At 39.6% G+C, this 25,887-nt stretch overlaps 1 protein-coding gene across 2 annotated transcripts in view; it reads right to left on the bottom strand.

Annotated features, from left to right (window-relative positions):
- Window positions 1-25,887, bottom strand: part of LOC127728332 (high-affinity choline transporter 1-like) — a 55,426-nt gene that overhangs the window by 15,334 nt on the left and 14,205 nt on the right. For both annotated transcript variants that reach the window (XM_052235684.1, XM_052235692.1), the window contains exon 8: window positions 25,139-25,356. In XM_052235684.1, coding sequence (XP_052091644.1) covers window positions 25,139-25,356 — 218 coding nt within the window. The remainder of the gene's footprint in view (window positions 1-25,138; window positions 25,357-25,887) is intronic.

Below are 25,887 nucleotides of genomic sequence, written 5' to 3'. Positions count from 1 at the left end.
CTCCCAAAAAAACCTTCTAGTGGGGCCTTTCATAAGTTATTACCTTTCATTTGAGCCATGTCCGGTAGCGAACTTTGCCGTACGAAGCTGGCGAGGCTTACCGAAAGAGTGTAAGGTGGAGACGTATTTTTTTCTATAACAACAACTTTGAAAATCTACAAATACCGAATGGGCCTAACTCCCAAAAAAACCTTCTAGTGGGGCCTTTCATAAGTTATTACCTTTCATTTGAGCCATGTCCGGTAGCGAACTTTGCCGTACGAAGCTGGCGAGGCTTACCGAAAGAGTGTAAGGTGGAGACGTATTTTTTTCTATAACAACAACTTTGAAAATCTACAAATACCGAATGGGCCTAACTCCCAAAAAAACCTTCCAGTGTGCCCTTCCCTAAGTTATTACTTTTCATTTGAGCCATGTCCGGTAGCGAACTTTGCCGTACGAAGCTGGCGAGGCTTACCGAAAGAGTGTAAGGTGGAGACGTATTTTTTTCTATAACAACAACTTTGAAAATCTACAAATACCGAATGGGCCAAACTCCCAAAAAAACCTTCTAGTGGGGCCTTCCCTAAGTTATTACCTTTCATTTGAGCCATATCCGGTAGCGAACTTTGCCGTACGAAGCTGGCGAGGCTTACCGAAAGAGTGTAAAGTGGAGACGTATTTTTTTCTATAACAACAACTTTGAAAATCTACAAATACCGAATGGGCCTAACTCCCAAAAAAAACTTCCAGTGTGCCCTTCCCTAAGTTATTACCTTTCATTTGAACCATATCCGGTAGCGAACTTTGCCGTACGAAGCTGGCGAGGCTTACCGAAAGAGTGTAAGGTGGAGACGTATTTTTTTCTATAACAACAACTTTGAAAATCTACAAATACCGAATGGGCCAAACTCCCATAAAAACCTTCTAGTGGGGCCTTCCCTAAGTTATTACTTTTCATTTGAGCCATGTCCGGTAGCGAACTTTGCCGTACGAAGCTGGCGAGGCTTACCGAAAGAGTGTAAAGTGGAGACGTATTTTTTTCTATAACAACAACTTTGAAAATCTACAAATACCGAATGGGCCTAACTCCCAAAAAAACCTTCTAGTGTGCCCTTCCCTAAGTTATTACTTTTCATTTGAGCCATGTCCGGTAGAGAACTTTGCCGTACGAAGCTAGCGAGGCTTACCGAAAGAGTGTAAGGTGGAGACGTATTTTTTTCTATAACAACAACTTTGAAAATCTACAAATACCGAATGGGCCAAACTCCCAAAAAAACCTTCTAGTGGGGCCTTCCCTAAGTTATTACCTTTCATTTGAGCCATGTCCGGTAGCGAACTTTGCCGTACGAAGCTGGCGAGGCTTACCGAAAGAGTGTAAGGTGGAGACGTATTTTTTTCTATAACAACAACTTTAAAAATCTACAAATACCGAATGGGCCTAACTCCCAAAAAAACCTTCCAGTGTGCCCTTCCCTAAGTTATTACTTTTCATTTGAGCCATGTCCAGTAGCGAACTTTGCCGTACGAAGCTGGCGAGGCTTACCGAAAGAGTGTAAGGTGGAGACGTATTTTTTTCTATAACAACAACTTTGAAAATCTACAAATACCGAATGGGCCAAACTCCCAAAAAAACCTTCTAGTGGGGCCTTCCCTAAGTTATTACCTTTCATTTGAGCCATATCCGGTAGCGAACTTTGCCGTACGAAGCTGGCGAGGCTTACCGAAAGAGTGTAAAGTGGAGACGTATTTTTTTCTATAACAACAACTTTGAAAATCTACAAATACCGAATGGGCCTAACTCCCAAAAAAAACTTCCAGTGTGCCCTTCCCTAAGTTATTACCTTTCATTTGAACCATATCCGGTAGCGAACTTTGCCGTACGAAGCTGGCGAGGCTTACCGAAAGAGTGTAAGGTGGAGACGTATTTTTTTCTATAACAACAACTTTGAAAATCTACAAATACCGAATGGGCCAAACTCCCAAAAAAACCTTCTAGTGGGGCCTTCCCTAAGTTATTACTTTTCATTTGAGCCATGTCCGGTAGCGAACTTTGCCGTACGAAGCTGGCGAGGCTTACCGAAAGAGTGTAAAGTGGAGACGTATTTTTTTCTATAACAACAACTTTGAAAATCTACAAATACCGAATGGGCCTAACTCCCAAAAAAACCTTCTAGTGTGCCCTTCCCTAAGTTATTACTTTTCATTTGAGCCATGTCCGGTAGAGAACTTTGCCGTACGAAGCTAGCGAGGCTTACCGAAAGAGTGTAAGGTGGAGACGTATTTTTTTCTATAACAACAACTTTGAAAATCTACAAATACCGAATGGGCCAAACTCCCAAAAAAACCTTCTAGTGGGGCCTTCCCTAAGTTATTACCTTTCATTTGAGCCATGTCCGGTAGCGAACTTTGCCGTACGAAGCTGGCGAGGCTTACCGAAAGAGTGTAAGGTGGAGACGTATTTTTTTCTATAACAACAACTTTAAAAATCTACAAATACCGAATGGGCCTAACTCCCAAAAAAACCTTCCAGTGTGCCCTTCCCTAAGTTATTACTTTTCATTTGAGCCATGTCCAGTAGCGAACTTTGCCGTACGAAGCTGGCGAGGCTTACCGAAAGAGTGTAAGGTGGAGACGTATTTTTTTCTATAACAACAACTTTGAAAATCTACAAATACCGAATGGGCCAAACTCCCAAAAAAACCTTCTAGTGGGGACTTCCCTAAGTTATTACCTTTCATTTGAGCCATGTCCGGTAGCGAACTTTGCCGTACGAAGCTGGCGAGGCTTACCGAAAGAGTGTAAGGTGGAGACGTTTTTTTTTCTATAACAACAACTTTGAAAATCTACAAATACCGAATGGGCCTAACTCCCAAAAAAACCTTCCAGTGTGCCCTTCCCTAAGTTATTACTTTTCATTTGAGGCATGTCCGGTAGCGAACTTTGCCGTACGAAGCTGGCGAGGCTTACCGAAAGAATGTAAGGTGGAGACGTATTTTTTTCTATAACAACAACTTTGAAAATCTACAAATACCGAATGGGCCTAACTCCCAAAAAAACCTTCTAGTGTGCCCTTCCCTAAGTTATTACTTTTCATTTGAGCCATGTCCGGTAGAGAACTTTGCCGTACGAAGCTAGCGAGGCTTACCGAAAGAGTGTAAGGTGGAGACGTATTTTTTTCTATAACAACAACTTTGAAAATCTACAAATACCGAATGGGCCAAACTCCCAAAAAAACCTTCTAGTGGGGCCTTCCCTAAGTTATTACCTTTCATTTGAGCCATGTCCGGTAGCGAACTTTGCCGTACGAAGCTGGCGAGGCTTACCGAAAGAGTGTAAGGTGGAGACGTATTTTTTTCTATAACAACAACTTTAAAAATCTACAAATACCGAATGGGCCTAACTCCCAAAAAAACCTTCCAGTGTGCCCTTCCCTAAGTTATTACTTTTCATTTGAGCCATGTCCAGTAGCGAACTTTGCCGTACGAAGCTGGCGAGGCTTACCGAAAGAGTGTAAGGTGGAGACGTATTTTTTTCTATAACAACAACTTTGAAAATCTACAAATACCGAATGGGCCAAACTCCCAAAAAAACCTCTAGTGGGGACTTCCCTAAGTTATTACCTTTCATTTGAGCCATGTCCGGTAGCGAACTTTGCCGTACGAAGCTGGCGAGGCTTACCGAAAGAGTGTAAGGTGGAGACGTATTTTTTTCTATAACAACAACTTTGAAAATCTACAAATACCGAATGGGCCTAACTCCCAAAAAAACCTTCCAGTGTGCCCTTCCCTAAGTTATTACTTTTCATTTGAGGCATGTCCGGTAGCGAACTTTGCCGTACGAAGCTGGCGAGGCTTACCGAAAGAATGTAAGGTGGAGACGTATTTTTTTCTATAACAACAACTTTGAAAATCTACAAATACCGAATGGGCCTAACTCCCAAAAAAACCTTCTAGTGGGGCCTTTCACAAGTTATTACCTTTAATTTGAGCCATGTCCGGTAGCGAACTTTGCCGTACGAAGCTGGCGAGGCTTACCGAAAGAGTGTAAGGTGGAGACGTATTTTTTTCTATAACAACAACTTTGAAAATCTACAAATACCGAATGGGCCTAACTCCCAAAAAAACCTTCCAGTGTGCCCTTCCCTAAGTTATTACTTTTCATTTGAGCCATGTCCGGTAGCGAACTTTGCCGTACGAAGCTGGCGAGGCTTACCGAAAGAATGTAAGGTGGAGACGTATTTTTTTCTATAACAACAACTTTGAAAATCTACAAATACCGAATGGGCCTAACTCCCAAAAAAACCTTCTAGTGGGGCCTTTCATAAGTTATTACCTTTAATTTGAGCCATGTCCAGTAGCGAACTTTGCCGTACGAAGCTGGCGAGGCTTACCGAAAGAGTGTAAGGTCGAGACGTATTTTTTTTCTATAACAACAACTTTGAAAATCTACAAATACCGAATGGGCCTAACTCCCAAAAAAACCTTCCAGTGTGCCCTTCCCTAAGTTATTACTTTTCATTTGAGCCATGTCCGGTAGCGAACTTTGCCGTACGAAGCTGGCGAGGCTTACCGAAAGAGTGTAAGGTGGAGACGTATTTTTTTCTATAACAACAACTTTGAAAATCTACAAATACCGAATGGGCCAAACTCCCAAAAAAACCTTCTAGTGGGGCCTTTCCTAAGTTATTACCTTTCATTTGAACCATGTCCGGTAGCGAACTTTGCCGTACGAAGCTGGCGAGGCTTACCGAAAGAGTGTAAAGTGGAGACGTATTTTTTTCTATAACAACAACTTTGAAAATCTACAAATACCGAATGGGCCTAACTTTCAAAAAAACCTTCCAGTGTGCCCTTCCCTAAGTTATTACTTTTCATTTGAGCCATGTCCGGTAGCGAACTTTGCCGTACGAAGCTGGCGAGGCTTACCGAAAGAGTGTAAGGTGGAGACGTATTTTTTTCTATAACAACAACTTTGAAAATCTACAAATACCGAATGGGCCAAACTCCCAAAAAAACCTTCTAGTGGGGCCTTCCCTAAGTTATTACCTTTAATTTGAGCCATGTCCGGTAGCGAACTTTGCCGTACGAAGCTGGCGAGGCTTACCGAAAGAGTGTAAGGTGGAGACGTATTTTTTTCTATAACAACAACTTTGAAAATCTACAAATACCGAATGGGCCTAACTCCCAAAAAAACCTTCCAGTGGGCCCTTCCCTAAGTTATTACTTTTCATTTGAGCCATTTCCGGTAGCGAACTTTGCCGTACGAAGCTGGCGAGGCTTACCGAAAGAATGTAAGGTGGAGACGTATTTTTTTCTATAACAACAACTTTGAAAATCTACAAATACCGAATGGGCCTAACTCCCAAAAAAACCTTCTAGTGGGGCCTTTCCTAAGTTATTACCTTTCATTTGAGCCATGTCCGGTAGCGAACTTTGCCGTACGAAGCTGGCGAGGCTTACCGAAAGAGTGTAAGGTGGAGACGTATTTTTTTCTATAACAACAACTTTGAAGATCTACAAATACCGAATGGGCCTAACTCCCAAAAAAACCTTCCAGTGGGCCCTTCCCTAAGTTATTACTTTTCATTTGAGCCATGTCCGGTAGCGAACTTTGCCGTACGAAGCTGGCGAGGCTTACCGAAAGAGTGTAAGGTGGAGACGTATTTTTTTCTATAACAACAACTTTGAAAATCTACAAATACCGAATGGGCCTAACTCCCAAAAAAACCTTCCAGTGTGCCCTTCCCTAAGTTATTACTTTTCATTTGAGCCATGTCCGGTAGCGAACTTTGCCGTACGAAGCTGGCGAGGCTTACCGAAAGAATGTAAGGTGGAGACGTATTTTTTTCTATAACAACAACTTTGAAAATCTACAAATACCGAATGGGCCAAACTCCCAAAAAAACCTTCTAGTGGGGCCTTCCCTAAGTTATTACCTTTCATTTGAACCATGTCCGGTAGCGAACTTTGCCGTACGAAGCTGGCGAGGCTTACCGAAAGAGTGTAAAGTGGAGACGTATTTTTTTCTATAACAACAACTTTGAAAATCTACAAATACCGAATGGGCCTAACTCCCAAAAAAACCTTCCAGTGTGCCCTTCCCTAAGTTATTACTTTTCATTTGAGCCATGTCCGGTAGCGAACTTTGCCGTACGAAGCTGGCGAGGCTTACCGAAAGAGTGTAAGGTGGAGACGTATTTTTTTCTATAACAACAACTTTGAAAATCTACAAATACCGAATGGGCCAAACTCCCAAAAAAACCTTCTAGTGGGGCCTTCCCTAAGTTATTACCTTTCATTTGAGCCATGTCCGGTAGCGAACTTTGCCGTACGAAGCTGGCGAGGCTTACCGAAAGAGTGTAAGGTGGAGACGTATTTTTTTCTATAACAACAACTTTGAAAATCTACAAATACCGAATGGGCCTAACTCCCAAAAAAACCTTCCAGTGGGCCCTTCCCTAAGTTATTACTTTTCATTTGAGCCATTTCCGGTAGCGAACTTTGCCGTACGAAGCTGGCGAGGCTTACCGAAAGAATGTAAGGTGGAGACGTATTTTTTTCTATAACAACAACTTTGAAAATCTACAAATACCGAATGGGCCTAACTCCCAAAAACACCTTCCAGTGGGCCCTTCCCTAAGTTATTACTTTTCATTTGAGCCATGTCCGGTAGCGAACTTTGCCGTACGAAGCTGGCGAGGCTTACCGAAAGAGTGTAAGGTGGAGACGTATTTTTTTCTATAACAACAACTTTGAAAATCTACAAATATCGAATGGGCCTAACTCCCAAAAAAACCTTCTAGTGGGGCTTTCCCTAAGTTATTACCTTCCATTTGAGCCATGTCCGGTAGCGAATTTTGCCGTACGAAGCTGGCGAGGCTTACCGAAAGAGTGTAAGGTGGAGACGTATTTTTTTCTATAACAACAACTTTGAAAGTCTACAAATATCGAATGGGCCTAACTCCCAAAAAAACCTTCTAGTGGGGCTTTCCCTAAGTTATTACCTTTCATTTGAGCCATGTCCGGTAGCGAATTTTGCCGTACGAAGCTGGCGAGGCTTACCGAAAGAGTGTAAGGTGGAGACGTATTTTTTTCTATAACAACAACTTTAAAAATCTACAAATACCGAATGGGCCTAACTCCCAAAAAAACCTTCCAGTTGGCCCTTCCCTAAGTTATTACTTTTCATTAGAGCCATGTCCGGTAGCGAACTTTGCCGTACGAAGCTGGCGAGGCTTACCGAAAGAATGTAAGGTGGAGACGTATTTTTTTCTATAACAACAACTTTGAAAATCTACAAATACCGAATGGGCCTAACTCCCAAAAAAATCTTCTAGTGGGGCCTTCCCTAAGTTATTACCTTTCATTTGAGCCATATCCGGTAGCGAACTTTACCTTACGAAGCTGGCGAGGCTTACCGAAAGAGTGTAAGGTGGAGACGTATTTTTTTCTATAACAACAACTTTGAAAATCTACAAATACCGAATGGGCCTAACTCCCAAAAAAACCTTCCAGTGGGCCCTTCCCTAAGTTATTACTTTTCATTTGAGCCATGTAACATAAACTTTGAACCCCTCCAATCCCTAGTAGTTTCTAAGTTAGTGTACATTTTCTCGCATTGTCTCTGCAAGCATGACCAGCTCTGTACGGCAAATTTAGTCACCGTACATGGCACAACTGAAAGGTTATAAATCAGAGCAAGGCCCACGGAAATATATTTTTTGGGGGTTAGAACCTTCTGGAAATTGATGTGGTTCAAAGTTGGTGTTAAATTTATTTTTCACGTGTCCACCGTTCATTTTTTCGGCAATCTTCAAAAGGAAATAAAAGGTAATAAATCAGAGCAGGGCCAAATGAAATTCTTTTTCGGGGGTTAGAACCTTCTGGGTGTCGTGAAAATGGGCCAAAAGACTTTAGAACATTATGTTATGTAATTGTTTCCCATACTTTCCCGCACTATTGTAATGTTACGAAGCGCTATTGTTACTTATTGCACCGCGGGTAATTTATTACGTTGTGATTGGTTCAACACCGTCACGTGGTGACCCCCTGTAGATCCGTAGGGGGTTGGTAAATTTTATAGTGGGTTCATGACGTCTACTGTTAATGGTGACGTCATCTATTGAAGTTGTTGTATTTCATTGTTTATTTTTTTACAAAACGCTGCAGAAAAAGTCTCGCGTGCGATAAATTCGTTATACGGTTCACTACTTACCCCATACGGACCATAGAGGGTGAATAAAATTACTAACCCTTTATGGAACCGTAGGGGGTCAGTAGCGAACCATATAACTTATAGTATCTACGCATCTTAGAATCATACAGCATCTCAACTAGCAAGGCGATATTTTCTTTCACAAGTACAACAATGTATAACAAAGTTAATAGATAAATAAAACAAATAGAGATGGTTCGCAACTCAAAACAGTACGAGCAGCACATCGACGAGCAGTAATAAAGCTTCTGTAAAAAGGAGACCAGACAAAAGAACCGCAACAAGATGTTGTTAACCTGAAATCCATCATGGAGCTAATCAAAACAAAGCAAAAGACATTGTCCGATCTTAATGAGAAGACTACGGAAATTATTGAAATTATTAAGATATCGACGAAGAAATTGAAGAAGTTGACATATACGAGTTAGAGATCCAGATTGGTATCACGAAAATTGAGAAGTACATCTCAAAGAAGTAAGTCTGTCAAAAAATCAATGCGCATTAAACCCTCAAGCACCAAACTTCATATGCACTAACCCCAGCGTGCAAGAACATTAAAATCCGATAAATTTCAACTCAGAAAAAATTGCCTAAAATCAACCTACCCACTTTTGGCGGAAATAAACTAGAATGGTCAACTTTTTGGGATACATATAATTCTGCCGTAAAATGAAAATCCTTCATTGAGTGACGTACACAGATTTAATTATCTGAAATCGCAACTTTACGAAGAAACTAGCCAGTGTATATCGGGAATGCAAATTACTAGTACAAATTATAACCAAGCAATACAAATTCTAGACGAGATTGTGGCCAACAACACAAAATTGTATACGCATACATGCAAAACTTAATAAATTTGCCTGCACCAACGCCCAGAATTAAAGGACACGATGGAAAGTTATATACGTGAACTAGAAGGAATCGGTCAATATCAAGAATCGTTTCGAAGCCAATTAATACCACTAATACTCAACAAATTTCCAAATTTAGTCAGACAAAACATTACTCGAGACCACAGTGATGATGATTGGGATATCTCAAGTTTACGTAAAGCAATAAAGTAAATAATTTGTATACAAGAGGCCGCTAATGCCAATCATATTGAAACCGACATTATCTCAACCGCATCGATCATTGGAAACAGAAACTACAAATACAAGATGGAAGTCAACATGGTCTAAAGATAGTAACGACAAATGTACATTTAAGACTAAAAGGCCGTGTTTGTTTTGTCAAACCACGTATTACCCAAATGAATGTAAATATCACTGAAATAAACGGCCGCACAAAAATTGTCCAGGAAAAAAAGAGTTTGCTTTAACAGTTTCGGTAATCATAAGGTTTTGGAATGTAAGTCACAATATAGTTGCTGATGAGTTAGACACATCATAGTAGCATTTGCCGTAATAATTTACAAAATAGAAATTCCACTTCGAATGAAGATAAAGCCTAATAAAGCCTAACAAAACCTGCTAATGGAGATTTTCTAAGTACTACAGATACAAAGAGCATCGCTATTCATTCTGCCGTTACAGCACCTACCGAAATTCTACCAAAAACTGCCGAAGCGCCCGAGTGATACCATGAAAGTGCTTTGACTTACATTCTACTCATGGAAGGCACACAAAACTCATTTATTTCTCAAGAAGTTTAAGAAACACTCCATATCATACCGAATGGTATAGTAAGCAATCAAATTTCAGCATTTGTCGGGAAAGAAGATTAGGTACGCAACCTGGAGAAAGCGACAATATCGATTGAGACCGAAAGAAAAGAAAGAATTCCAATGAAAGTAATAATTGTTCCATTAATTGCCCAACCGATACATACGAAGAAACGTGTAAATATCAACAGCTTGTCCTATTTACGAGGATTACAACTTGGCCACACCGTCACACACGATGAAAAGTTCAACATTTCACTACTCGGAGCAGATTACTACTGGTCTTTAGTAGAAGATGAAATTATCCGAGGTGACGGACCAACAGCGGTTAAATCCAAAATAGCCTATATGCTGTCAGGACCGCTGAATACAGGTATTAATACTAGATAATGGACCTCTACGGTGATGAATGATTTAGTTGCGGACAAACCGAAGGAGTGCGCTTTACAGAAATTTGGGGAGATTGAGTCGAACTGTTAAGAGATGGATTCTGTTGAAAATATAAAAAATGTACAAAACCTAATGATTGAGTACCAAAAATAAGCATAACTTTTAAAACTTCCAAACTTCCATGGAAACCAGATCACCCAGAGTTACCTACAAATGAATATAAATCAAGAATGAGGACCAAGAATGTTACAGCTGGGTTAGCTAAAGACCCGGATATGTTACATGTATACAAAAAGATAATCAAAGAACAGGCGATGAAAGACTTCATAGGAAATGTACCCTCTACAGAAATCGATCGCAAAAAAAAAAATGAACGAATCCACTACATACCGCACGATCCTTTTAAGAAGGAATCAAACACGACCCCAATTAGAATTTTATATGACTGCATTTGCCATGGAAATCTAGATTTACCCAGCCTTAATGACTGCCTATCTTCAACACCACCTGTTTTGAATAAATTATCAAACATTCTTAGATTTAGATAAGAAAAATATGGAATCACAACAGACATAGAAAAGGCATTTTTACAAGACAAACTTGACAATGAAGACCGAGACGCTACACGATTCTTTTGGTTGTCCGATTCAACTGAATCAACACGTGACTTGACAATGTACAGATTTAAAGTTGTACTTTTTGGAGCGACGTGTTCGCCGTTCATTTTAAACGCGACATTCCTAAAATATACATCGATGAATCCGAGCAAAGAAGCTACAACTTGTCGTGAAGATAGCGCGAATTACGTTCCTATGTTAATGTATTTTTGTTTGTCTACGTCGGAACAATGACTTCGGCGTGGGCGGAAGTCGAAACTACATGTATATGTTATAAAATTGTTGACTAGAACGGCTGTATTTCTATATATCTCCTATCGCCACTACTTTTTGGTGCCGTGACTGTCGGAAACATTGGAATCAAAGTTAAAAGCAGTACGGGCAGGACACAGAGGGCAAGTTACAAAGTTATTAAAGAAATTTGATGAAATTGAAAAGAATTCGGACTTAGACAAAGACGATGTAAAATCGGATGCAATTAAACAGAAACAAAGGACTATGGTAGATTTGAATGAAAAGATACTGGATTTGACGTCGGAGGAGGATGTAGCGGTAGAAATTCAAGAGTCTGATGAGTATATGTTTAATTTCGAGTCCAAGCTTCGGAAAATTAGAAAAATATCACATACTGATTCACTTTCTCAAAATGTCGTATCAACGTCTTTAGATCCAAACGTAAACAGTTTTACGTCATCTTACCCCACAAATTCATCGCTTACCAACGACAATGTTATACACAGCAATAAAACTGAAATTAATGTACAGCATACCCACTTTGATAATTTCCGCTCCGTGCAAAATACACATCGTGATTTGCATTCTACAAATAATTTGCACAACCAAGGCTTTTCTTCGGTATCAAATAGTAGTCAAAACGACAGATTAACTAAACTAAATTTACCGCAATTTGACGGAGAAATTTAACAATGGCAAACCTTTTGGGATTCGTATGAATCAAATATTCATTTTAACAGTAATTTGACAGAGATACAGAAATTTAGTTACTTGAAGGCCCAACTCCATGGTCATCCCTCCTAAATTATTGAAGGTTTTGCACTTACAAATGCCAATTACACCACAGCCGTAAATTTGCTCAAAGAGCGTTTTGGATCGCCCCACAAGATAATTTATTCCTACATGAAAGCGTTAATGGAAATGCAGAGCCTAACAACAGTTTAAAAACTTGAAGCATATGTCCGGAGCCCTGTTAATTCCGGTAGTACTTGGAAAACTCCCAGGTGAAATTCGCAAAAATATCGCACGAGAACATGACAGCGACAACATTTCTTTGATTGAATTATGCAAATCGATTGTAAAAGAAATCGACATTCTAGAAGTAGGCCAGACTACAGATTACGGAAATAATCACATGACCGCTACCTTTTTCGCCAGAGCAAAGTCGAGACAACAACCTCATTATGACCATGAACAGACAAAAGGGACACATACTTGCGTTTTTTGTGACGGAAGATAGTAGAGGATAAGGTGATACGAGATGATGGACCTACAGCAGTAGGCTCGAAAATTGGTAATTCATTGTCAGGACCAGTTAAGGATAACAGGACTTCACCAATTTCTCCCGTCCTTTTGAATATTATTTCAAGTCATCATATGGAGGAGAAAAGTTTTGAAAACTTCTGGAAGCTAGAACCACTTGGGATAAATCCAGGTGAAACAGATGAAGATTTAAAGTACCTACATACATATCAGCAGACTTCACTGAGATTTGAAAATGGACAGTACCACGCCAAATTGCCATGGAAACAGGACCACCCTGACTTGCCATCAAATTTTTATATCTCTAAATCGAGAACAGAGAGCACAACCAGAAGACTTTTTTTGAGAACCATGGATACTACACAGATATGGGGATATTATTCAAGAGCAAGAGAAAAGAGGATTCATAGAAAAGGTAAATGAGGACACAAATCCAGTCAAAACTCATTACGTTCCTCACCATGCTGTTAAAAAAGACTCAGCTACCACACCCATTAGAATAGTATACGATTGGAGCTGCAGACAATCACCATACCATGCAAGCTTAAACGACTGTTTAATGCCAATACCACCAGTACTTAATGATCTAACAAAATTCTGATGAGATTCCGACTCAACAAAATTGGAGTAAGCACAGATATTGAGAAAGCCTTTCTACATGTTGGCCTAGACAACAGTGACAGAGATGTAACACGCTTTCTATGGTTGAGCGATCCGAACGATCAAACAAGCAAGCTGACTACTTACAGGTTTAAATCTGTATTATTTGGCGCCACATTTCTCCATTTATCTTAAATGCAGCATTACTGAACCACTTAGATAAATACAAAACGGAAACTGCATCCACCATGGAGAATGATTTGTATGTTGATAATGTTTTGTCAAGCCTTGAAAATGAGAAGAATGCTCTTACATATTTCTGTGAAGCAAGATCGTTAATGGGTTTGATCTACGCTCTTGGACATCAAATTGTAGCCATCTACGAGAACTTGCACAATCTGAAAATGTACTTGACAAAGACACCAAAACGAAAATACTTGGACTATGTTGGGATACAATTACAGACAAACTTTCTTTTCCGGAAGTAAAATTGAACTAGGAAATCGGGAATATCACAAAGCGGGAGATTTGAGGCCAGTCATCAAGGAATTACGATCCGTTAGTACTTTTAAGCCCATAACTGTGAGTGCTAAAACATTAATGCAAGATTTATGGAGACAGAAAATAGACTGGGACAAACCTATACACTCGACAGAACTACAACATCTATGTATAAAACTTGTCAAAGATTTAAAGATAACAACAACTGCAGAAATTGAAAGGCACTATTTCACAAGCTGGTTTGTTATTATGGACCACAATGAATTACATATTTTCGTCAATGCAAGTATGGACGCATATTGAACATTATCATATATTTGTAATGGAAGACATTCAGCAGTAGTAATGGCGAAGAATCGTGTAGCACCACTAAAGAAGGTGACTCTTCCACAATTAGAACTCATGGCCGCATTTATTGGCGCTCGCCTCGCTAGCCACATCAGAACTACTCTACCTATCAACAAAGTGGTATTTTGGTCAGACAGTCAAATTGTTCTACACTGGTTGAATACGTCAAGACAGTTAAAACGATTTGTTCAAAACAGAATTGATGGGATCAGAAATTTGACTGCACATGATGAATGGAGATATTGTCCAACTAAAGAGAATCCAGCAGATTTACTGACTCGAGGATTGACTGCGGAACAGTTTTTTTACAGAACGCACTCTGGTTTAACGGACATGAATTGCTAACCGATGAGGAAGAATGGCCGACATGGATGTCAACACTCACAGATAGTACCGTATAATCATCCTTCGAAGAACATGAAAACAACGACGACCCAACAACAAAAGAAGAAAGTAACAGTCTAAATGAAGCTGGAATTGACATTATTATTGACATTACTCGGTACAGCACTTTATTCAAAACTATCCAAATTCCAAAATCACAGAGAAAACCCAACCAGCTTACAACTAGTGAATTACAAACATGTACAACATGCCATGGAACTATGAATAATGAACTGTCAGCAGAGACAATACTCGGAGGAAATTGCAAACTTTAAGTCATAGTACAGCAAAAGATTGTCGATCGTGAAACAGTTAAGACTATTTTTTGATACAACTAGAACTATTCGTTGCGGGGGAAGGATTCACAACGCACCATTGACAGAGACTGCTAGATTCTCTTATTTATTAATTAGAGACCACCCACTTACTCGAGTTGTTCTGGGTGTACATGAAAGATTGAAGCATTCTGGAGTATTAGCTACAGTAACTCAGATGTGAAAAAACCTACTGGATTCCATGCATTCGACAGTACGTGAAGAAGGTTCTACACAAATGCATAACTTGCCTAAAAGTCAGCGGAAAACCATACATAGTACCTTATCCGCGGCCATTGCCGAATATCCGATTGACAGAAGCTCCGCCTTTTACAGACACTAGAGTGGACTTTGCAGGACCCCTGTACGTTAATGACAGACATTGAAATGAGAGGAAAGTATTTATCTGCTTGTTTACGAGTGCTTCAACACGTAACAGTCATCTTGAAGTAGTACCTGACCTAACAGAAGAATCATTTATACAGTCATTTAGAAGATTGACTAGCCATAAATCTCTTCCTCGTACAATGATCTGGATAATGCGTCTACATACCTAGCAGCAGCCAACACAATAGAGAAATTCACAAATTCATCAACTTTGAAGGACAAGCGGCTTGCAAAAAATGGAACTACATGGAAGTTCATACCACGACGCGCACCTTCGTATGGACGCTTTTGGGAGCGTCTCATTGGTTTGACAAAAACGTGTTTGAGAAGGACACTTGGTAGGTTATACGTCACTATGGAGACACTTCAAACTATCATCACAGAAATTGAAGCGATTATCAATGACCGACCCCTGACATATGTTTCTTCAAACATCGCAGACGAAGAGCCTTTGACACCATCACACCTGCTATATGGGAGGAAAATAACTGCAACCCCGTATCCACAAACAGACAATCAAGATATAGCAAATATTTGCAGTGGAAAATCGGATATCTTGAAACGTGCACAACTACAGAGTAACATACTGGACAAATTTTTGGAACCGTTGGAAAAGGGAATATCTCACGTCATACGAGAATTCCATCGGACTACAGGAAACAAGCAATAAACACTGGTGATGTCGTGCATATTTATGAAGACATGTTACCAAGAAGCAAATTGAAACAAGCACGTCAGATCTGCCGCAGTGAGAACTAGCACAGGACACACAACGCGACCCATTGTTTAACTCTATCCAATTGAAGTGAATCTAAAAACTGACTTTGTACGAACACACGATCCTAACGATCACGTTAAATCTCACGAAAACACATGTCGTACTTTATCAAAAAGAGAAGCATCAGTGCGAGCGAATGAAAGAATTCACCAGTTTGTATTTTGTGAAAGTTAAAATTAAATTTTAGTGAAATCTAATATTGGCAGTTTAAAGTTAATTTCACTTTCAACCGCAACTACACATGGACAATGTTGAGAATTATTTCATTTCTAAAAGCAATTAATTGGTAACAGGAAAATTGATTTTTTTATAAATTGTGTTTATTTTCTTTTGCGCGCCCGGAGAATGTCGTGGATTACGTTCATATGTTAATGTACTTTTGTTTGTCTACGTCGGAACGTCAATGACGTCGGCATGGGCGGAAGTCGAAACTATATGTTATTTGATTGTTGACTAGAAAGGCTGTTTTTATATATATCTCTTATCGCCACTACACAACTCTACAAGAAGACTTATATGTTGATAATGAACTTACCAGCATGTACTCCGAATAAGCAGCAGTTAAATAGAATCATTTTCATAACAGCGTGGACATGACTATTTCTTTGCGCGCTCAGGGTTATCAATTGACTGGGTCTGACTAGGTTAACGTTCGACTGTAACGCCCAGTTGTCATATCGTACGTGTTATACACATTTAAACTGTAGGTCGCCAAAGGTTGTAAACGCCTAAATCAAATTATACAAATAACTAGAGGACTAAATCTTGTGTGCTGATTTAAATGTGGAATACTTAAACTTTTTTTTCCCTCTCGTGCACCTGTTTGTACTTTACTCTTTTATTCCATTTATATCCCCACTTGAAGGCCTCTGACAGACTGAGTGAGCGTTAGATCACTGTTATCGATAGCCGATGACAAACCAGTTAAAAGAAAATGATTCAGTTGCATTACCAACATAAGTATTGCAATTTTCCACGCTGTAATGAAAATGATTCTACTTCAATGAATCGGGAAAACTACATAAAAAGGGAGGCTTTAACTTACAGTCATGGATGTCAAACAGCGACAAACTCAGAGATTTTGCCTCATCTGAAAAGTACTTGACACAGACAAGGAGACGAAAATATTAAGTATGCACTGGAATACAGTATCAGATACACTCAGTATTGCCGAAACGAAACAATTAAACAAGGACACACAATTGACAAAAAATGTACTTTTGCGACAGTCTTCCGCTATTTGTGATTCGTTAGGAGTACTCGTACCGATCACTATTAGAATAAAAATACTTATTCAAGAAATTTGGGGAAAAGGATATGCATGGGACGAGACATTACCGAAAGAAATTGAAAACCCATGGACGATGTAGAGAATGACATCTTATAGATAACTTCGAAACCTAAATTACAGAGATACTATTTTGCAAACCATGACGAGGAAACTAGCGAATCTAGTCTACACATTTTTTTATGCAAATCAAAAAGCATATGGAGCTTCTGTTTACTTGAGTAAATGGACAGTGTCGACACTTGTTATCGCATAAAACCGTGTTGCGCCTTTGAAATTGATAACCGAATTAGAATTAATGGCTGCAGTGATCGGAACACGACTCTCATAAGATGTAATCGAAATCTTAGGAATTAAAAAGCAGTATTTTGGAGCGATAGTCAAAAAGTTCTACATTGGCTTACCTCATCAAAACCGTTAAACAATTAAACAAGGACACACAATTGACAAAACGTGTACTTTTGCGACAGTCTTCCGCTATTTGTGATTCGTTAGGACTACTCGTACCGATCGTGTAAGTGAAATTAAAGATATAACTGAAACTCACGAATGTAAATATGAACCCACAGAAATGAACCCAGCTGACCTACAAACACGTAGAATAACTGCATCACAATTTGAAGATTCGACATTATGGATTTATGGACACCAGTGGATAACGGACGAGCGTAAATGGCCTAAGTGGACAGTACATATGGAGATAAGCACTAACATATCCAATCTAACAGGAACAGAGAGACACAAAATTGACGATAATACTGAACGCAGCGAATTTCACAGATCATAGATGTGTCAAGGTATTCTAATCTACATAAAATTATAACTGTGACTGGATACGTCTTGAAATACCTAAATAACTGTCAGGAAAACGACCAGATCGACTTAGAAGTTCACAAGGTGACAGGAAGCTCAAAAGAATTTTAACAAAATAGGAAATTTCATTAGCTATGAACTTATGGATCAAAGATACACAACAAGGCAGGTTCGTGAAAGAGCTAGAACATATTTCATTGATTCCGAAAATTAAATCACTACCGCTTGTGCAACAATAACGTTTATATCTGGATGAAAGTGGAATCATACGATTTAAAAGCAGAATACAAAATTCATCTCTTTGAGAAAACGCTAAGTTTCCTATTTAATACCCAAGAACTACAAACTTACAGATTTTGTTATTAGGGACGCACCTCTAAGAAATCTACATGCAGGAGTCGGACAGACAATCATACTGGATACCAGCAATTCGACAATGTGTGAACAGTGTCTTACGTAAATGTGTACAATGCCAAAAATCATTGGTTAACCGTATAACAGACCAGAACCTCCATCGCTACCAAATGATCGAGTAAAAGAGAGCATACCACCGGAGATGCCTCAAATGAAAGGTAATAACTTGGGAAAAGCCCCACTGACATGTTCTTGGGGAGTTAAACCCATTCAGGAATTGTTAGGGTTCAAAGTTGTTGTTAAGAAAAAAAAAGAAAGTGCCCACCCTTCATTCTTTCGGTAAGCCTCGCCAGCTTCGTACGGCAAAGTTCGCTTCCGGACATGGCTCAAATGAAAAGTAATAACTTAGGAAAGGACCCACTGGAAGGTTTTTTTGGGAGTTAGGCCCATTCGGTATTTGTAGATTTTCAAAGTTGTTGTTATAGAAAAAAATACGTCTTCACCTTACACTCTTTCGGTAAGCCTCGCCAGCTTCGTACGGCAAAGTTCGCTACCGGACATGGCTCAAATGAAAGGTAATAACTTAGGAAAGGCCCCACTGGAAGGTTTTTTTGGGAGTTAGGCCCATTCGGTATTTGTAGATTTTCAAAGTTGTTGTTATAGAAAAAAAATACGTCTTCACCTTACACTCTTTCGGTAAGCCTCGCCAGCTTCGTACGGCAAAGTTCGCTACCGGACATGGCTCAAATGAAAGGTAATAACTTAGGAAAGGGCCCACTGGAAGGTTTTTTCGGGAGTTAGGCCCATTCGGTATTTGTAGATTTTCAAAGTTGTTGTTATAGAAAAAATACGTCTCCGCCTTACACTCTTTCGGTAAGCTTCGCCAGCTTCGTACGGCAAAGTTCGCTACCGGACATGGCTCAAATGAAAGGTAATAACTTAGGGAAGGCCCCACAAGAAGGTTTTTTGGGAGTTAGGCCCATTCGGTATTTGTAGTTTTTCAAAGTTGTTGTTATAGAAAAAAATACGTCTCCACCTTACACTCTTTCGGTAAGCCTCGCCAGCTTCGTACGGCAAAGTTCGCTACCGGACATGGCTTAAATGAAAGGTAATAACTTAGGAAAGGCCCCACTGGAAGGTTTTTTTGGGAGTTAGGCCCATTCGGTATTTGTAGATTTTCAAAGTTGTTGTTATAGAAAAAATACGTCTCCACCTTACACTCTTTCGGTAAGCCTCGCCAGCTTTGTACGGCAAAGTTCGCTACCGGACATGGCTCAAATGAAAGGTAATAACTTAGGAAAGGCCCCACTGGAAGGTTTTTTTGGGAGTTAGGCCCATTCGGTATTTGTAGATTTTCAAAGTTGTTGTTATAGAAAAAAATACGTCTTCACCTTACACTCTTTCGGTAAGCCTCGCCAGCTTCGTACGGCAAAGTTCGCTACCGGACATGGCTCAAATCAAAGGTAATAACTTAGGAAAGGGCCCACTGGAAGGTTTTTTCGGGAGTTAGGCCCATTCGGTATTGTAGATTTTCAAAGTTGTTGTTATAGAAAAAATACGTCTCCGCCTTACACTCTTTCGGTAAGCTTTGCCAGCTTCGTACGGCAAAGTTCGCTACCGGACATGGCTCAAATGAAAGGTAATAACTTAGGGAAGGCCCCACAAGAAGGTTTTTTGGGAGTTAGGCCCATTCGGTATTTGTAGTTTTTCAAAGTTGTTGTTATAGAAAAAAATACGTCTCCACCTTACACTCTCTCGGTAAGCCTCGCCAGCTTCGTACGGCAAAGTTCGCTACCGGACATGGCTCAAATGAAAGGTAATAACTTAGGAAAGGCCCCACTGGAAGGTTTTTTTGGGAGTTAGGCCCATTCGGTATTTGTAGATTTTCAAAGTTGTTGTTATAGAAAAAATACGTCTCCACCTTACACTCTTTCGGTAAGCCTCGCCAGCTTCGTACGGCAAAGTTCGCTACCGAACATGGCTCAAATGAAAGGTAATAACTTAGGAAAGGCCCCACTGGAAGGTTTTTTTGGGAGTTAGGCCCATTCGGTATTTGTAGATTTTCAAAGTTGTTGTTATAGAAAAAAATACGTCTTCACCTTACACTCTTTCGGTAAGCCTCGCCAGCTTCGTACGGCAAAGTTCGCTACCGGACATGGCTCAAATGAAAGGTAATAACTTAGGAAAGGCCCCACTGGAAGGTTTTCTTGGAAGTTAGGCCCATTCGGTATTTGTAGATTTTCAAAGTTGTTGTTATAGAAAAAAATACGTCTCCACCTTACACTCTTTCGGTAAGCCTCGCCAGCTTCGTACGACAAAGTTCGCTACCGGACATGGCTCAAATGAAAGGTAATAACTTAGGAAAGGCCCCACTGGAAGGTTTTTTTGGGAGTTAGGCCCATTCGGTATTTGTAGATTTTCAAAGTTGTTGTTATAGAAAAAAATACGTCTTCACCTTACACTCTTTCGGTAAGCCTCGCCAGCTTCGTACGGCAAAGTTCGCTATTGGACATGGCTCAAATGAAAGGTAATAACTTAGGAAAGGGCCCACTGGAAGGTTTTTTTGGGAGTTAGGCCCAATCGGTATTTATAGATTTTCAAAGTTGTTGTTATAGAAAAAAATACGTCTCCACCTTACACTCTTTCGGTAAGCCTCGCCAGCTTCGTACGGCAAAGTTCGCTACCGAACATGGCTCAAATGAAAGGTAATAACTTAGGAAAGGCCCCACTGGAAGGTTTTTTTGGGAGTTAGGCCCATTCGGTATTTGTAGATTTTCAAAGTTGTTGTTATAGAAAAAAATACGTCTTCACCTTACACTCTTTCGGTAAGCCTCGCCAGCTTCGTACGGCAAAGTTCGCTACCGGACATGGCTCAAATGAAAGGTAATAACTTAGGAAAGGCCCCACTGGAAAGTTTTCTTGGAAGTTAGGCCCATTCGGTATTTGTAGATTTTCAAAGTTGTTGTTATAGAAAAAAAGACGTCTCCACCTTACACTCTTTCGGTAAGCCTCGCCAGCTTCGTACGACAAAGTTCGCTACCGGACATGGCTCAAATGAAAGGTAATAACTTAGGAAAGGCCCCACTGGAAGGTTTTTTTGGGAGTTAGGCCCATTCGGTATTTGTAGATTTTCAAAGTTGTTGTTATAGAAAAAAATACGTCTTCACCTTACACTCTTTCGGTAAGCCTCGCCAGCTTCGTACGGCAAAGTTCGCTATTGGACATGGCTCAAATGAAAGGTAATAACTTAGGAAAGGGCCCACTGGAAGGTTTTTTTGGGAGTTAGGCCCAATCGGTATTTATAGATTTTCAAAGTTGTTGTTATAGAAAAAAATACGTCTCCACCTTACACTCTTTCGGTAAGCCTCGCCAGCTTCGTACGGCAAAGTTCGCTACCGGACATGGCTCAAATGAAAGGTAATAACTTAGGAAAGGACCCACTGGAAGGTTTTTTTGGGAGTTAGGCCCATTCGGTATTTGTAGATTTTCAAAGTTGTTGTTATAGAAAAAAATACGTCTCCGCCTTACACTCTTTCGGTAAGCTTCGCCAGCTTCGTACGGCAAAGTTCGCTACCGGACATGGCTCAAATGAAAAGTAATAACTTAGGAAAGGCCCCACTGGAAGGTTTTTTTGGGAGTAAGGCCCATTCGGTATTTGAAGATTTTCAAAGTTGTTGTTATAGAAAAAAATACGTCTCCACCTTACACTCTTTCGGTAAGCGTCGCCAGCTTCGTACGGCAAAGTTCGCTACCGGACATGGCTCAAATGAAAGGTAATAACTTAGGAAAGGCCCCACTGGAAGGTTTTTTTGGGAGTTAATCTCATTCGGTATTTGTAGATTTTCAAAGTTTTTGTTATAGAAAAAATACGTCTCCACCTTACACTCTTTCGGTAAGCCTCGCCAGCTTCGTACGGCAAAGTTCGCTACCGGACATGGCTCAAATGAAAGGTAATAACTTAGGAAAGGCCCCACTGGAAGGTTTTTTTGGGAGTTAGGCCCATTCGGTATTTGTAGATTTTCAAAGTTGTTGTTATAGAAAAAAATACGTCTTCACTTTACACTCTTTCGGTAAGCCTCGCCAGCTTCGTACGGCAAAGTTCGCTACCGGACATGGCTCAAATGAAAGGTAATAACTTAGGAAAGGCCCCACTGGAAGGTTTTTTTGGGAGTTAGGCCCATTCGGTATTTGTAGATTTTCAAAGTTGTTGTTATAGAAAAAAATACGTCTCCATCTTACACTCTTTCGGTAAGCCTCGCCAGCTTCGTACGGCAAAGTTCGCTACCGGACATGGCTCAAATGAAAGGTAATAACTTAGGAAAGGCCCCACTGGAAGGTTTTTTTTGGGAGTTAGGCCCATTCGGTATTTGTAGATTTTCAAAGTTGTTGTTATAGAAAAAAATACGTCTCCATCTTACACTCTTTCGGTAAGCCTCGCCAGCTTCGTACGGCAAAGTTCGCTACCGGACATGGCTCAAATGAAAGGTAATAACTTAGGAAAGGGCCCACTGGAAGGTTTTTTCGGGAGTTAGGCCCATTCGGTATTTATAGATTTTCAAAGTTGTTGTTATAGAAAAAAATACGTCTCCACCTTACACTCTTTCGGTAAGCCTCGCCAGCTTCGTACGGCAAAGTTCGCTACCGGACAAGGCTCAAATGAAAGGTAATAACTTAGGGAAAGCCCCACTGGAAGGTTTTTTTGGGAGTTAGGCCCATTCGGTATTTGTAGATTTTCAAAGTTGTTGTTATAGAAAAAAATACGTCTCCATCTTACACTCTTTCGGTAAGCCTCGCCAGCTTCGTACGGCAAAGTTCGCTACCGGACATGGCTCAAATGAAAGGTAATAACTTAGGAAAGGGCCCACTGGAAGGTTTTTTCGGGAGTTAGGCCCATTCGGTATTTATAGATTTTCAAAGTTGTTGTTATAGAAAAAAATACGTCTCCACCTTACACTCTTTCGGTAAGCCTCGCCAGCTTCGTACGGCAAAGTTCGCTACCGGACATGGCTCAAATGAAAGGTAATAACTTAGGGAAAGCCCCACTGGAAGGTTTTTTTGGAGTTAGGCCCATTCGGTATTTGTAGATTTTCAAAGTTGTTGTTATAGAAAAAATACGTCTCCACCTTACACTCTTTCGGTAAGCCTCGCCAGCTTCGTACGGCAAAGTTCGCTACCGGACATGGCTCAAATGAAAGGTAATAACTTAGGAAAGGACCCATTGGAAGGTTTTCTGGGAGTTAGGCCCATTCGGTATTTGTAGATTTTCAAAGTTGTTGTTATAGAAAAAAATACGTCTGGCCACCACAGGGGTTCAAAGTTGTCCCTATAGGTACTTTTCGTATTAACTACACATGCTTTCGGTACTCCTCGGCAACTCCCTACGGCAAAGTTCCAAACCAGACCTAGCTCATTTTAGAGGTGTTGACCTAGGTTATTCCTTGCTTAAATATTTTTCTGAGATCCGGGCCCGTTTAACCACAGTTTTAGTTATATATCATTTATTTGTACTGGCACATTTGACAAGGAAAGTTTCAGTTTTAATTCAATGAGTTGGTAATGATGCATGCCGTACAAAATAGTCCACGCAAGAGTTTTGTGAAAATACTTGTTCACATTAAAATATAGATAACCATTACAAGTATATCAAAATGTTTTCATTTCATATGTACAAAAATAAATATTAAAAATGATTTCAGCGAAAATACTTGATATTTGAGGATGCCGAGTTTATGGAAAGCATGTATGTAACTTTTCTATCGTGCATTGCATCTTGTTTATTCATTCCAAATTGGTTTGAATTATATATATAACACGATTCCTTACAACTGCCAACAAAAAAGTGACTGCTATCATTATTGGTATTTAGAACGGACTGAAATCCTTTGAGAATGACTACAAGCCGTGAAATTGTCAAATTCCGCTGTTAAATTATATTTAACTAAGATTTTGAGATATTTGGAACGTTTGAGTCTTATACAGTTTTTTGGTTTTTAGACATATCATCAAAATTGGCTGCTGGAAAAAAGTGGCTGCTATCTTGATTGGCTGCTAAAAGTGGCTGCCAGTTTGAGTCTAGTGTGCATGTACGACAATGCTAGACCACACAGGGCAAGGATTGTAACCGAGTACAACAAGTACAAAGAGCAAGAAGCCATTGACACTATCTTTTGGCCTTCCATGTCTCCAGACATGAACCCTATCGAACATGTCTGGGATGTCATTGGCAGAAATCTCAATCGCACAGATCCACCTTTGCAAAATCTTAGCGATTTAAGAAGCGCAATTGTTGCTGAATGGAATAAATTTGCTCAACTAAAGTTCAGAAGGCTTGTACAGAGTATGAGACTCCGTGTTATGGAACTGTACCGGAAGAGAGGGTGTTGCACATCCTATTGACTCAAATATTGACATTAAATTTGCCGAACATACCAAAGATTATTTGTAGAGACTTTTAATGATATTGGGTGATTAATTGTTGTAAAAAAATAAAATCACAGTGAAACTTAAATTTAAATTCCGTTTCTGATTTGTGTAATTTTCACTATTTCTATGAACGGAAATTTCAAATGCATAGAACCTGCATACGTGAACAAACTCAAGTCTACGGTTTGTTTATGGTATATGTCAGCAAAATTGCTACATGAATATTTTCTCTTTTTCGAGGATTAACTGATTTTTTTAAATGAAAAAAATTTCGATGCAATAAAAATAGGTGGTGCTTAACTTTTGGCGGACTGTATATATGTAAATGAGACATTAAAAGAAATTTAGAAGTCAACATACTGTCATCACTAATATATGCGTGGCTATACAATATAGAATGGTGTTAATATTTATACATATGTGCACACTGTGCTAGTGTTTACGGCTCATATAAGAATAAGAAAATGTGGTATGGTTGCCATGAGACAACTCTCCACCGCGTCATTTAGGCTCTGGTGGATAGTTGTCTGGTTGATAATCATACCAAATCTCCTTATTTCATACTAACTACATAATATTTACCTGAGGCCTAAAACAGTTTTGGTAAATATTTCTGCTGAATACAGAGCCTGTTGCCAAGACAATGGAATCCGCAGACGACATAACTGCAGCGCTGATTGCCCCGAATCCTATGACCGAGATTGTCAATGGACATAAATATTCCATAACCATCGGTAATATAAACGCCCAATCTTCGTAAGATAATGTTGAATTTTGTGGATACGAAGTCATGTTCCAATCTGAAAAAAAAAAAAAGGATAAAAAAAAAAAAAAAAAAAAAAAAACCACACATAAATTAATTATGCTGGTACTAAGTCATTTCATTCGATTTTATGTGAGTCATGGACACTAACGGAAGAAGAATGGGAAGATCTATCATTAGATTCACAAAGGCTTTATACAACTTAACATTAATGATGGCAAAGGAATGCCATGAAATAACGAACAGTTTATAAGGACAAAGAAAAGACAAATTGGAAACAACGGATTAAAAAAAATATAATATTGCAAAATACAATACAGAAAACTGAAGCAAAACCAACTCGAAGCCTTCTTTAATAAATTGGAGTGTAATTAGGTGCTCCAATGGTAAGCAATTCTTGCTTCATTAGTGGTGCACGTGGGGTTACTTATGTCATGTAAAAATCTATTAAGTTGCATTTGGTGAAAGTCAGGAATGAGAAAATGACGATGGGGTTGTTGCTAAGACAAATGGAACTTTAGTGGACACAGATGTTCCATAAGTGTCCGTAAACTTTCAAAAGATGAAA

The sequence above is a fragment of the Mytilus californianus genome, unplaced genomic scaffold (genome assembly GCF_021869535.1).
Source record: "Mytilus californianus isolate M0D057914Y unplaced genomic scaffold, xbMytCali1.0.p SCAF_1, whole genome shotgun sequence".
NCBI classification, from domain to species: Eukaryota; Metazoa; Mollusca; class Bivalvia; order Mytilida; family Mytilidae; genus Mytilus; species Mytilus californianus.
This window is presented reverse-complemented; position numbering and strand designations above follow the sequence as displayed.